The 15,596-nt window shown below is 38.7% G+C and overlaps 1 protein-coding gene across 1 annotated transcript in view; it reads left to right on the top strand.

The window, feature by feature from the left end:
• CACNA2D4 (calcium voltage-gated channel auxiliary subunit alpha2delta 4) overlaps positions 1-15,596 on the top strand; it is a 176,171-nt gene that overhangs the window by 72,580 nt on the left and 87,995 nt on the right. The window contains exons 22-26 of the mRNA XM_074269384.1: positions 4,256-4,301; positions 4,409-4,506; positions 6,654-6,747; positions 8,523-8,618; positions 11,799-11,926. Of these exons, the coding sequence (XP_074125485.1) occupies positions 4,256-4,301; positions 4,409-4,506; positions 6,654-6,747; positions 8,523-8,618; positions 11,799-11,926 (462 nt within the window). The remainder of the gene's footprint in view (positions 1-4,255; positions 4,302-4,408; positions 4,507-6,653; positions 6,748-8,522; positions 8,619-11,798; positions 11,927-15,596) is intronic.

The raw sequence follows: 15,596 nt of genomic DNA, 5'->3' as shown, positions 1-15,596 counted from the left end.
AACCCTTGGCAGTCCAGCTAGTTTAATCCTCAAAGCTACTAATAATATCTAAATTGTCAAGTGTGATGGTCTTTTTTAGTTTTTTAGTTTTGTCTTTAACTCATTTCCTGCAACTGATGCTTTTGGCCAACCTCCCCTCCCAAATGCTCTCCCCTCCGGGTTTTTGTGAAAGTACTCTCTCCTGGTTTTCTAATCTCATGTGACCGCTCTTTCTGTTTCCTTTAATTCTTCCTCATCCATATCTTATGTCCTAACTATAGTTGTTCCCTAAAGTTTCCTCCTAGGACTTCTCCTCTTCTCCCTTGACACTCTTTACTTATAACTTCCATCATCTCTATGCAAATAACTTGCAGATCAATAATATATCCAGCCCCTATTTCTCCTCTAACCTTTAATCTGGCACACCAGTTACTTCTTGGATGTGTCAAACTGGACATCCTGGAGACTTCTTCATACATCCAAGACTGATCTTATTCTCTTCTCTCCCAAACCTTCTTCTTCTCCAATTTTCTTTATTTTGGGGGTGAGGCGCTTGGGGGTAAATGACTTGCCCAAAGTCACACAGCTAGTAAGTGTTTATCTTGAATATTTTTACATGTGTACTTCTTGTCTCCTCCAGGAGAATTTTAATTCCTTTTGAAAAGGGATTTTTTTATTCCTTGTATTACTATTCTCAAGTCTTAGCATAGCACCCAGCACTTGATAGGAACTTAATAAATGCTTGTTGATTGATTGATGGTTTTCTTCTGTTTTCATTATTAAATGCCCTAAGAATGGCTTTGTTAGGGAGTTATATAGCCTGGTTTTACTTTCCATTGCTTCTCACCCTTGTCAGATGTCATAAGGCATATTATATTTAGTATATGGTTTAAGAAAGATATTGATAAACTGCCCGAAGGGTGGGCAACCCTGCTGGTGAAGAACCTTGAGATCAGAATATATGGAGATTGGCTGAAGGGACTGAACATATTTGGTATAGAGAAGTAAGGTTTAGTATGAAGTCAGAAAGACTTGAGTTCAAATTCAGCCTCAGACAGATAACTGTCTGACTGAGCAGGTCATTCAAACTTTGTTTGCTTTAGTTTTCTTACCTGTAAAATGGGTACAGTAAAAGCACCTACTTTACATGGTTACCATGAGGATAAATTTAAATAATACTTGTAAAGTCCCTGGTAATAGTTATGTGAGGTGACATAGATAGGATGCCAAGCCCAAAATCAGGAATTGTGTCTCTCCCAGTTCAAATCTGGCCTCAGACACTTTATCGGCTGTGTGATCCTGGACAAGTCACTTAATTCTATCTGCCTCAATTTCCTCATCTGTAAAATAAGGTGGAGAAGTAAATTACAAGCTACTCTACTATCTTTACCAAGAAAACTCCAAATGAGGTCACAAAGGGTCTGACAAGACTGAAACAACTTAAGAACAACAATAGCTATAAAAATGCTAGCTATTATTATTATTATCACTAATAATAATGAAGGGAGTTGATTTGGCCCCAGCAAGTTGAACCAAGAACAATAAGTAAAAGATTTTTTAAAAAGCAAAGGAAAGTTTGCTATCAAGAAAAAGCCCCTAAGAGTCAGCAGGTGCTAAAGTGATTGGGCTGCCTGGAGAGGTGGGGAATCCCTGTCCTTAGTGATCTCAGACAAATTGGCTGGTCACTTATCAACAATGACATCATGAAAATTCCTTTTGTGGATGGGTTGGACTTCATGGCTGCCGAGATCCCTTTAAACTCTCAGTGTGATTCTGTGACTCCTTTTCAGATATGGTTCGATTATCATTATTTCTACCCTTATAATAGGCTTGGTTATACTAAGATCAGGGAAAGCGTCAGCTCTGCCATTTTGTTATTGTTTCTGTGCATTTATGTTATTGGTATATGTTTTTTCTACTACTTTTTAAGCTATGTGTTCATTTTATAAAGTCAATTCAATTAAAATTCACTTACTTGGGCATGTGCAATTCTAATACATTATAGAACACTGGAGTTGTACAATCTTACCTTTCTAGCTTTCCATCAACATTAATCTCTTTCACATACTCCAATCGCCAGCAAACTAACTCTCCTTAAACTCTGTCTCCCATAGCTGACATATCTGTGCCTGTTAGGATCAGTCAGTCAATAAGTATAAAGTGCCTCCTATGTGCCAGATATTGTGCAAGCACTAGGGATGCAAAGAATGGTAAGATTCAATTTAAACAATTAACACATTTATTAAGCACCTACTATATGCTATCTATACCTGGCATATAGTGAAGCACTTAGAATACAATGACGAAAATGACCACCCCCATCCTTAAGGAATTTACAGATCACTGGGGGAAAACATGTACATTTATGAGAACATACACATTATATATAGAATAAATATAAAATCATTTTGCAGGGGAAGCATCAGTGCTCAGAGTGATAGCTCAGATGCCATCTCCTCTATGAATCCTGCCCACATAGGGTTCATGTGGGGTTTCTATGAGAAACTAAATATTAAATATTTTGTAAAATTGTAAATGTTATATAAATATTGGTGGTTGCTGCTGTTGCTGTTATTATGAGTCTCTAATTCTTATAGAGTTCCAATGAAAATAATCTGGTCTACAAATATACATACATATATTATACATATACATTTATTTATTTATTTATTTATTTAGAGGCTGGTCTAGGCCCACACACATATACGTATATTCATACACACATACATACAAATATACAAAGAGAGAAAGAGAAGCACAAGCTAATGCCCAAAGCTGAATAGAATAACTAGGTGCAAGGAAGTGTGTGCATGTGTACAAGGAGCAGGAGCAATCCTCAACTCAGGTGCAGTGGTGGAGTATTTCATATGGGAATGAGCAGAGAAGTAGCAAGGCAGATGGCCAGATGCTAGAGAACCCCTGGTTCGCTGGAGGGGATATGAAAATAGTCTGGGGCCAGCTAGATAAGCAAGTTAGGTGAATTTCTGCCCACTCACTCATCAATCAAGTTACATTTGATAAATCCAGTGACATATGGCTTTGTAATGAGAGATACCTATACTTTCCAAAAGAGTTAGTATGTGTAAATATATATGTATACATATATTAATAAGAATATATACATATACAATATATACACATATATGTGTGAATGTATATATATATACATACATACATATCCATACACATAATGCATCTTCGCCAATTTTTTGTTTGTGGTGGCAAGTGAATATTGCCCATAAAAGACTTTTTTATTTAACTCTTGGATTTTAGTCACTTTATATGCTTTATCCAGCAGTAAACTATATTGAATTATATTTCATAAACACAACAGGGATTTTTATCAGAAAGTCTGTTTCTCAGTAAAAGCTATGTTTACTTGTTCCAAAAGTATTTCCACAGATTTTAATTTGTTGTCATGTACTGTAAGAATGTCTGTCAATACTCTTTTTCCTTTTTGGCAATTAAATGTTAGATTTTCTATAACTGCTTTTTTAAATATATTTTCTATAACTGTGACTGGTTAACATTGTTTTTGTAGTATACTTTTGAAATCTCTTATGGCCCATTTTGCAGTTTCAAAGACATACATTAAGCCTGGTGTTAATTGCTTTAAAAAAGTTCATCCCATAAGCTTTGATTTCAGGGAGCTGGCCTATCTCTTAATTAAACCACAGCTTTTTCCTTCATGACTTTATGTTCAGGATGTGTTGCTTAAAGAAGATCACCTTATTTGTAGGTATTGCCTTTGTCAGTTAATTCAATGTAATCTTACATTAGGTTATATTAGAAAGTAAATCCCATGAGGACAGGACTACTTCACATTTGTCTTTTTATCCCTAGTGCTTTATAAAAACTTATTTACTCAATGTGACTTCCAAAGTCAAGGTTGAAGCTATTATCACTATCATCATCATTATACTTTTACTAAAACCTACAGCAAAAAAAAATATATAAAATTGTTCCTCTTCAGATTTTCCTGGAACACTTTATCCAGATGTCTCCTTTGTCCTCATCACTCCCTACTTCAAATTCTACTTTTCTGCATACATGTTTATTAGCATCCTCTACCACACTAGATGAAAGATGAAGAAAGAAACTGCCTTTTTTGTCTTTTTGAATCCCCACTGACTAGCACAGTGCCTTGAATCATATAATAGATGTTTAATAAATGAATCAGTATGTGGGTCAGTGGAATTATTTTCACAAAACAATTCATTTCCCTTCCCTTCTTTCTTTTCGCTTTTCTTATAATAAGTGTGATTTCTCATTTCAGGACTGCATGACTTATTACAACCAGATCTGACTCTGGCCAATGAGTGGTAAGTGGAAATATCTTATTAATGAGACTACTGAAAACTATGGGCTGTAGAAGAAAAAAGGAGAAGATGAAATTTCTCTGAGTAAGTCCCATTTTCCTATATTGCAGGATTTACTGCATCACAGATATTGATCCAGCTCATCGGAAACTCAGCCAGATGGATGCCATGGTCCAGTATTTGACTAACAAAGAGCCTGACCTGGAATGTGAGTGTTATGAATCCTACTGAAACCAGAGAATAGTAACCCCTCACTTTTCTGTAGCATTTAACACTTTATAAAGTACTTTTCTCACATGCTAGGTCGCAAAAAAAAAAGTATTATTTCTATACCTTTTGCAATTAAGAAAACCAATGTTCACAGAAGTTATTTAATCAACATGTTAAACATCTACTATGTTCCAGGCACTGGGCTAGGTGCTGGAGGTGCAAAGAAAGAAAAACAATTCGTCTCTCCCTCAAGGAGCTTACATTCTACTTGAGGAGAAGTGTGTACACAAACACACACACACACATACACACAACATAGGAATATAAATTGGACCTGTGATTTTCTTGTTATAGAGAATTTTCAGATGAGGAAATTTCTTCTACTAATGCATTTTGACACTTTCTCTGCAACTTATCATCTTAGAGAATTGCCTAGATCTCTAAATAAAAGGTTAGCATCTTGCTGAAGGTCACACTGCCAGTATGGGTCTATATACAAAATGAACACAAAATAATTGGGAGGAAGAGGGGGCAGTGAGGGACAAGAAAAGGAACTAGAAGCTGTGGGGAGCAGGAAAGGCTTCATACAAAGGGTATCATGTGGTTTGAGACTTGTAGGAGAATAAAGAGTTCCAGATGAGAAGGGATTGCATTCCATATACAGAGGAGAATCATTTCAAAGGCAGAGATGGAGATGGAATGTCATTTGTGAGAACCCAATTTAGCTGGACTGTGTGTATGCATGAAAGGGAGTGATGGATAATAAGGCTGAAAAGATAGGCTGGAACCACATTGTGAAGGATTTCAAATGTCAAAAAAAAAAAGGAATTTATATTTGGTCCTAACGATAATAGGCAGTCACTGGAGTTTAGAAGCACAGATAAAGAACCATTGAAACAATATCAGAATTATTGCTTGTCCCACATAATTTGTATAATATCATAGATTTGGAAATCATTGACAGTGATGATTAATTAAGAGATATATAAGGGAGAGTATATAAAGAAGAGAAAAATGTCAGGGGCAGAATGGTGATCGAGCAAAGGAGATTAAGAAGGAATAATCGGAAAGATAAAAAAAGAAATAATATAGAATCAAACTGAAAAAAGATAACAAGTAAACAGGAGAAGTGGAGTGCTCAACAGGATCAAAAGTAATAGAGGAAAAAAAATGAAAAAAGGAAAAGTTACAGAGAGATCCTGCAGGATGACAATTAAGAGAAGACCTTTTAGACTTAATAACTAAATTGTATGGAGTTGAGAAATCAGTGAAAAATGAAATGATAAAACAGAATTCTTGAAGATAGGAGGGGGATAAGAGGAGATAGGATTAAATGTACAAATAAGGAGTTTGTCATTGGCAAGGAAAAGGAACCCTTCTTCCTTAGAAAGAGCAATAAAGGAGGAGAAAACACATGAAGCTATAGAGGGGCTTGCATGGAATAGGGAAGATCAAAGAGCTTATGTTGTCTGGTCTCCATTCTCCCAATAAAGTAGAAAACAAAATCATCTGCTAAGAAACAAAAGAAGCATTCGGTCTTCATGTCACCTCTCAAAAGCAGCAGCACCTCCCCCAATTTCTTGAGCAGCTGCAAATTCCATATCCCATACTAGCTCCTTCCTTTCACAGAAGACTCACTTCCCAAGAAGACAGTTTTAGGAAATCATATTTAGACCCATATGACCTCTTATTCATCTTTGTAAATTGTGTCCTCAGAAGGCTAATTACTACCCCAGATTCAAAGTAGTCTGTGAGTCAACACTCTTAAACTACAGATCATGAGTCCCCCGATAGTGATAATAGTCAGCCAATAGACAAAATTGGCTCAGAACAAAGGTACTTACCAAGATGGTCTAATAAGAACAATAGTCTCTCAATTATTTCCTATTTATACAGTACGTCGCTTATTTGTATATACTTGCTTGGCTGTCTTCCCCATGGACTGTGAGTCTAGGAAGGCAGGAACCATCTCTTGCCTTTCTTTGTATCCTTAGCAAAGTTTCTGGCATATAGTAGGTACTGAAAGAGCAAAAGTATCTATGACTGGGCAGGGTGGGCGGGGTAGGTAGGATGGGCAGGATGGTGGATGAGAGCAGAGAACAGAGTCTCCTTTTACTTTGTAAATAGTGATTTTCCTTACTGTAGGTGATGAGGAACTGGTGCAAGAGGTCCTATTTGATGCTGTGGTGACTGCTCCAATGGAAGCCTACTGGACAGCTTTGGCCCTTAACATATCTGAGTAGGTCCTGAGAAGGGAGGTGAAAACCAAGCAAGAAGTTGGGGATATTCCAGGCTTTCCAAACCAAGCATGCCTTAGATCAGGGCCTCCTACTCAACTGGTTACTCAGAAAATTACTCATATTTCCTAGTTTGTCCCCATCATGATTAATGATGAGGAGGGTAGGATGTGGAAGTTTCTTCCACATTGCAGATTGAGCAATTTTCTAGGAATTTCTGGCCAAGGTTCTCGGGAACAATCATTCATACCCTTTAACAATATAAAAAGTGCACCTTGCCCCTCCACAGACCACATGCCCAACTCTTTTCTGGGATGATTCTATCTGGAAATGATAAAAGATATGGACTGGTTATTTCTCAACCAGTTGGTCACAGGACCTCAGAAAAGTAAATCTAAGCATTCTATAGAACTGTTTTTCTAACAAATATGAAAGGTCTCTATTCAATAAGTTGTGACTATGTCTTTGGCATACCTTGGCATTCTGAGCTTCCTCAGAAAAATTTGATAATTTTAACCAGAAGAGTAAGAACTAAAGATGGTATTTGCAAGAAAAAAAGGAGAATGGTTGTCAGGGGTGTGTGTGTGTGTGTGTGTGTGTGTGTGTGTGTGTGTGTGTGTGTAAGAGAGAAAGAGAGATAGGGAGAGAGGGAGGGAAGGAGATAGAGTGACAGAGACAGAGACAGAAACAGAGAAAGGGAGAGAGAGAGAGAGAGAGAGAGAGAGAGAGAGAGAGAGAGAGAGAGAGAGAGAGAGAGAGATTAAAGCAGATAGACCGATGACTGAATATAGAAAATAGGAGAGTAGAGAATCCCTCCTGGTTTACTCTATAATACTTTTCCCAGTTTTCAGGCTGGTAGGTTTTAATACACCTCATTACTGCCAGAGTAATACATGGTGCTTCTTCACATTGAGCAGTCTTCCCCTTAGAATTGATTAAGGAGCATCCTCTTGTCCCCAAGGGTAAGAACTGGGCCATGTTATTAGCCTTACAAGAAGGACAATTACCAGCTTCTTCACGATTTCATGCTACGGCAATGCCATCTTTGAAACAGCCCTAAACATCCTAAACATAAAGGGTTCTAGTGGTGACAGATTCTTAAAGACAGTGTCTTGAGTGTTGATTTACTTGGATGCATCAGTCTAGACCCTGAAAGAGGTTGGCAAAATCTAAACAATATTTGGCTCTAATCCAGAAAGAATATTGATTAAAATTGGAAATAGTGGCTCTCAGACCTGGCACCATACTTCTTCCCCACAGGGATTGTTGTGGCAATGTGAGAAAAAATTTAAAATTTTTCCTGTTTACATTTTGGTCAAAGACCATCACAACTTCTCCTATATGTCCCAAAGTCATTGCCTCTTCATCTTTTCATTCCCTTAAGACCTGGAATAGAGTATTCCTTAATGAATTCTCTTAATCACTATCCTTCAAGTCCCAAATCTCCAGGAGCAAAGTGAGCAGTATGTGAAGAGTAAGCTATGGAAGGAAATGCAGAGTCACTGCTCCAGAAATCAGATAAACAAGGAAGGGAAGGAATTTCATAGGGAAACCAGGACTTTCAGTGAGTAGTTTGCAATGGCAACTTGATGGGAATGAATCTTCCCTAAGTAGACTTCCCAAAAGTCACATTTGGGGACAAAGAGGAAAAAAAGAAGCATTCACGCCTGTACCACATTTTTTTTCTGGACACTCTCATAAACCTAGGAAGTAACAGCAAAGATTTTGTCCCAATTTCAAGAGCTAACCTTTTTCCTTCCCTGCGTCTCTTCCACAGCAAATCGGACGATGTGGTGGACATGGCCTTCCTGGGCACTCGAGCCGGCCTCATGAGAAGCAGCTTATTTGTGAGCCCTGAAAAAGTGTCTAACAGGTGAGCTACGTTAACCAACCTCAGACTTCAGAGGTTTCCTACAGAAGAGACCAAGACTTCGTTGGTAGGTTAAGTAGTGGTGATGACGAAAAGTAGACTTTGATTCAGATCAGGATGAGAAGAGCATGGCCAGGAGAATGAATGAAGGCCTAAGAATCATACCACAGACAATCCTGGGAGGTGGCAGTAACAAGGAGGGAAAGGAACGAGGAAGATCATCTACTTTATTGAAACAGTAAAGAGATTTTCCCTTTTGGGTCTAAGTGTGTTTTCTTCAAAGTGACAAGCTACGCTTTAAGAAGCTGAGGGCTGCGCTTAAGGGACAAATAGCAACCATATGTCCTGTTGATGTTCTAAACAAAATAACCAAAAATGAAAAAAAAGACTTTAATATAAGACTATGTGTCCCAGTTTTTGACTTGGAAAATATGGCCACCAAAGATGTAGGTCAAGGTCATCTACTTCATTATTATGAACTATTCTCAGGCCCTGGAAGAGGAAATTTTTGCCAAATCTTATGATATGAAGCTTTCTCAGAGTTTTTCCTGAGAAAAGTCCCTTTCTCCTAAGATATATTTGGAGGTTGAGGAGCTCTTTCTCTGGCCTAGCACACCTTTAAAGGATCCCAGAACCCCTCATCGGGGAAACATGTGGGCTTAAGGATCACTGTCCTTCAAATGGCTTGAAGATCTAATAAAGCTCCTGTCCCAGTGGCCTGCCATGCTGTTGTCATAGCAACGATAAGGTCCAAGCCAAATTGGAGAGTGCTGTGGAAAACAGCACCACCTGGTGTCTGCATCAGAAACGTGAGACCCATGAATTTTATAGCATAGGGAAAGAGTGGGAAGGGGGCCGTTAAGGACATTTGCCACTCTTTTCCTTAACTTCTTGACAATACACCCACCCTGTTTGACTTGTTAAATTAGGGTCCATTAGATCTGAAGCTCCATATAACCAGCCTTAGGGAAACACACTCACAACCTCACGCCTTCCCTCCATCTTGGTGAAAGATGCGCTCCCTGAAGCCTCATTGGAAAGAAAGGGGATGAATAATGGAATGAGACTTTCTGGAGGATTTTCCTGAGAGTGGGCGGTTACCCCACTATGCCATTTGTGAAAATGAGTTCAGAAAGTCAACAACTATGGACCAAGAATCGGTGTAGTCTCTAAACTCAATCCACAAGAAATTGCTTATTTTGGTGGTAACTGCTCCATCCCTAAGGCTCTCTTTCCCCTATCTCCAGCCCTTCCTTCTGACTCTCAGTCCTAGATCCTAGGATTTGAGAAGAGGAGAGATCTTAGGCATCATTGAATCCAGTCCCTTCATGTTATGGATAAAGTAGCTAAAGTGGGGAAGTGCTTTATCATGGATTTCTTTCTCTCGCTAATCCAACCCGGGAGGGCATTAAAAACCCTGCGAATAACAGAGGCTAGGCTGGAAAACTGTCTGGGATTTATAGATGCAGCAAAGGGAGTTGCAGAAATTCTTGGTATTGTCAATTTTTTTTCAACCCTTGCTGTTCCAAGAAAGAATAAAATCTCAATGTTAAACTATTCCACTAAGCTATGTCTGAAAAAACCCGGGCCCTTTCTACCATGTGAGTTAAGCATAAGCTTTCATCTATCCACATGAGATATGGTAGACTAGTGGAGTATTCATAGACTTTTTTTTTAAATGTCTGTCAACCTCCATCTCTGTACAAGGCTCTTCGGTTAGCCTTCCTTGTTGTCATTTAGTATAGAGGGGAAATGTGGCAGAGATTTCTCTAGCACAGTGTCTGATGAGATAAACAGATAGACAGATAAAACATATTGGAGAAAGAGAGAGAATCGTGTTTTTTTAAAATTAATCACTATTTGAATTTATCATTTTCAGTGTTCCTCTCTAATAGCATTGAATATGTAACATGAAAATCAGACAATTCTATCCCAAGTTTCTTTGACCAATTCCTGTATGAACTATGAGGACCAGAAACCGTGCCCTGTGAGAAACAGTTTTTACAAGCTAGCAGTTGTTCAACCCAGAGAAAATGGGAAACATGATATTATCTTTAAGTATTTGAGGGATTGTTGTTTGAAATAGGAATTAGTTTGTTCTGCTTTGCCTCAAAGGGCAAAATAGTGACTAGAAAGAGAAAGATTCCAGCTGTGTATAAGGGAAATCATTGTCTAAAAGTGGCACTGTCGGGGCAGCTAGGGGGCGCAGTGGACAGAGCACCAGCCTTGAATTCAGGAGGACCCGAGTTCGAATCTGGTCTCAGACACTTAACACTTCCTAGCTGTGTGAGCCTGGGCAAGTCACTTAACCCCAGCCTCCAAAAAATAAAATAAAATAAAATAAAATAAAATAAAATAAAATAAAATAAAATAAAATAAAATAAAATAAAATAAAATAAAATAAAATAAAATAAAATAAAATAAAATAAAATAAAATAAAATAAAATAAAATAAAATAAAATAAAATAAAATAAAATAAAATAAAATGAAATAAAATGAAATAAAATGAAATAAAATGAAATAAAATGAAATAAAATGAAATAAAATGAAATAAAATAAAATAAAATAAAAATAAAAATAAAAGTGGCTCTGTCTACTCAGGAGACAGTGGATTTTTCATCACTGGAGGTCTTTAATTAGAGATTAGATGACCACTTATCAGGAATATTGCAGAGGGGATTCTTATTCAGATAGCATCTGGAACCTAAAGTCTTTTCTGTTTCTGAGATTCTATTGTGTGAAGCTTTCCAATTTAAAATTTTTACTCTAAAGAATCTTAGCAAAAACCCATTAGAAGACCCCAAAGAGACCCAATTAAGTCAATTCATCCTGTGGGCATTTAAGGATAAAAATAGGATAATAAAAAAGATAAAAATAAAAAAAGATCTGGAAAGATTGTTATAATGAATTGTTTTCTTCAAGTCTCAGCAAAAGTCTTACCTTCCTCAAGAAATCTTTCTCTTTTCTTTGAGATTATTCTTAATTTATTCTATATATCATTTGCATGCTATCTCCCCCATAATACAATGAACAACCTGAGAGCAGAAACTATTTTTTTGGGGGGGGAAGGAGAGCAGTTTGCCTTTCTTTGCATTCTCAGAATTTATGCTGGAACATGATAGATAACGACTAATGAGAGTCTCACAGACTTCTGAAAACATGCTAAGTCCCTCTTCATTGCAGAAAGTTCCTGACCCTAGAAGACAAATCAAGCATCTTCACCATGGACCACTTCCCGCTTTGGTACCGGCAGGCTGCAGAGCAACCAGAAGATTCCTTTGTCTTCAGCGTCCCTTTTGGAGGGGAAGCAGGTAACTTAAATCCTAGCACCAATGTTAGGGATGTGGCCAAGGGATTTCTTCCTTCTTTCTTACTCAATGCAAAGCTTAAGAAAGTTAACAAATTCTGAGTGAAAATCATCCAGCACTCTTGGGTCTTCTTCTCAACTCTCCTTTTGATACTTTATGATTTAGCACAGATTATTCAATTCTGTAGCATGTCTCTTTTATTATTTGTTACTGTCCAGTCATTTCAGCCATGTCTGGTTCTTGAAGTTTTTCTTGGCAAAGAAACTGGAGTGGTTTGCCATTTCTTCCTTCTGCTTTGTACAGATGAGGAAAATGAAGCAAATATGGTTAAATAAGTGACTTGCTCAGAGTCACACAGCTGGGAAGTGTCTTGAAGACAGATTTAAATTCAGGAAGATGAGTCTACCTGATTTCAGACCTGGTGTGCAATATAAACACTGCTCCAACTAGCTATCATAAAATGAGAACAGATAATTGTGCTCCCCTAGATCATAGGATCAAAGATTTAGAAATAGAAAAAATCCTTAAAAGTCATTTAGTCTAACTTCCTCATTTTATAGAAGAAAAAGCTCAGGGAGGCTGAATAAATTAATTGCCCAAGATTACTTAGTCAATATGGGGTAGAGCCAAGATCTGAAGTCAGTTCTTCAAATCAAGAATTCTTTCCACAGCACCATCCTGCTGATTCCTAAAGAGGTCATTTGGAAAGCCAGAGTAGAAAGATCAAGAGACTGTGAGTTAGGACACTTGGACCTTAGTCCCAGCTCTGCAACTAATGAGCTCAGAAACCTTTGGTTCCTAGGCTAGTTTAATCAGCCCAGTTTTCTCCTTTGGAAAACAATTATGTTAAATTCAGTGATTTCTACCAACCCTGAAAATATGATCCTGTTAGTCTAATTGCTAAGTGAACTACCTACCCTAAGGAATATAAGGATCTCAGCAAATCTTATTGTCAGAGGCAGAGTTGGCTCTTCATAAAGTTAGGTTCTTCATATGTCAGGAGTAAGGCAGTTTGGAGAGCTAGTAGACCACTAGAGCCCCCCCTTAGTTTGGGGGAAATGACTAAAATCAAAGGATTCCCACAGTTAAAGCTGAGACTTCAAAGATCAAGTCTAATCTTTTTCTATTATACATAAGGAAATTGAATCTATAGAGGTGAATTAAGGTCACACAGCTGCTTAATAGAGCTGAGCTTTTTTCTGAGGACTTCTTAAAAAATTACCAGCAGTGAGAATATTTCACCTATGTGAGATTTTTCTCTTTCTCCTTCTTCTCCTTCTCCTTCTCCTCCTCTTCCTCCTTATCTTCTCCTTTTCTTTCTTTTTCTTCTCCTTTTCCTTCTTCTCCTCCTTCTCCTTCTCTCTCCTTAGCTTAGTTGGAGTGAAGAAAAAGGCAACTAGGAATCAGGACTAAAAGGGGGGGTGCACAGGGTAAGATTGAGGCAAGAAGAGATGGAATTAGCTGAAAGAAGAAAAAGCTTATACCAGTGGATGGATAAAAGAAATCTTACACTCATTGTCAAAGTCAGTAACAAACAGACAAAAACTTGATGCACCCTAGTTGGGGTCTTTCCTCCTACTCACCACTTTCACCAAGTTACTTTTCAAGTTACCAAAGGGATAGCCGAATGCAAAATGCTCCAGGAAACAACACATTGAATAGACCTAGCCTCAGAGAAGCTCCGTGTTGTCAAATGGGCTAACTCAGGAATCTGAGACAGCAAAAAATTTCTCAATCTCACTAAAAAAAAAAATTTCTAAATAAAAATGTTGGCTTAAGGAGGAGGTTGGAATTGTGTATCAAAGAAATGCATTGGAAAGGTTAGGAAAAGTAGATCTAGGACTACTTTGTACCAGTGTGGTCCCCATATAAGCCCCCTGCTTCAGTCTATCCCAAATCTCTTCTGCCTCCAGATGTTCTGTGCCTAAGTCTCAATCCTCCTTCCCTTTGCCCTGCTCTACCCATCAAAATTAAGGATAGGGGGCAGGTAGATGGTGCAGTAGATTGAGCACCAGCCCTGAAGTCAGGAAGGTCTGAGTTCAAATTTGGCCTCAGACACTTAATCCTTCTTGGCTGCATGCCCCAAAAATTTAAGGGTAGAAACTGAGAACTCTTTGTGCAAGCAAAGGGTCTGCTCCTGACCCCCGGGACAGTCTCCTACAGCATTGCGAAGGCAGTATTAGGAAAGAGTGATTCAAATTAGTGTCACCCAGAAGTTCCCCTTACTCCTCCACCCCACCCCAGATGCTGTCCCTGAAACCAGCTCTCCACCTGCGCCTTGTCACCAGGACTCTGCCTGCTGACTGCCTGGGAAGCTTTTTGTGGCATTGAGGTAGGAGGGCAGGTGGGTGGGGAATTGAGCAGCAAGGAAAAGAGAGGGAGCCTGGCAACCCAAAAAAATGGGCCAATGGGGAATGGCAAAGCTGAGAAGGAGAAATCAGCTCTCTCTTCACCTAGGGATCTGCACTTCTACTCACTCGGGCACACAGGATCACTGTGGAACAATGGAAAGAGAGCTGGGTTCAAGGCACAGATCCTGCCTCATCATTTGTTACCTTCGTAATCCTGGGCAAGTTATTTTTCAAGCCTCAGTTTCTCTCTCTGTAAAATGAGAGAGCTTGACTAGATAGCTAGCCTCTTCCAGATCAAAATTGGTGCACACTTACCCAGATACCCAAATGGTTATTGAATTGAATTGAAATCCAGAAGAGGGAATTGACCACACTCAAAAGAAAAACTTCTCCAGGGAACATGGCCCCAGGGATGTAAGAAACATCCCCTGACGCTTCTCCACATCTAAACCATTGCTCTTTGCTGGGAGTGGAGGTGGGGAAAGGGGGTTCTACCCTCATTGCACTGTCTTTTGCTGCTGATGCAAATAGCCATAGAAGGCCAAATGGCCAGTGCCCCAGAAGGGTCACTTCTTGTCCCTTTCACCCAGAGACGTTAGCTCTGGAGCAGCATCAAGTACATCAATGTTTCAATGGTCCTAGAAAAAGGACCTAGGCTCCCTAAGATCCTGAGATAGCATTTTTCTGGGAATTTCTTATCTTTTTCTCTTAGCATTTCCTAAATGGCAATGTCCCACATGTAGTTTGTTGTGTAGAGCAGTCTACGGAATTCCAAGCAAATGCCAGCAGATTTCAAAGACGCCACTGTGGGGAAGCTGCCCTTTGCAATGACTATGGAATGAGCTCTCCATCAATACCCAGCATCCTGGGCAGCGGCCTTAACTGGGAACTCCTAGAATCACAGTGATTTAGATTACAAAGCAGTCTCTAAACTCATTATAATATATTAATATTAAATCACAACTTGACATGTTTGTGTCATGTTAAAGTTTTCTGAAAGCTTCATTTGCTTTTTTAAGCCCTACAATCCAAGGAGATTCTGCAGCTAACATTATTCTCACTTTATAGATGAAGAAATTGAAGTCTCACAGAGGTTAAATTACTTGACTTATTGGTCTTACACGGCTAGTAAATGCCAAGGGCAGAATATGAACCCTGGACTTCCTGATCCCTCCTTCTATCAGCAAGACTGTCCTGCCTCCTCATAAGGTGGTACCGCGTACCACAAATGTAGTAAAATAGTGCTTCAAACTTCCTATGGGGCCACGTCATAAAAAATCACATTGAGCCGAATAACTATAGATAGACTTGGACGTGTTTGT

This window comes from Sminthopsis crassicaudata, chromosome 5 (genome assembly GCF_048593235.1).
Source record: "Sminthopsis crassicaudata isolate SCR6 chromosome 5, ASM4859323v1, whole genome shotgun sequence".
NCBI classification, from domain to species: Eukaryota; Metazoa; Chordata; class Mammalia; order Dasyuromorphia; family Dasyuridae; genus Sminthopsis; species Sminthopsis crassicaudata.
This window is presented reverse-complemented; position numbering and strand designations above follow the sequence as displayed.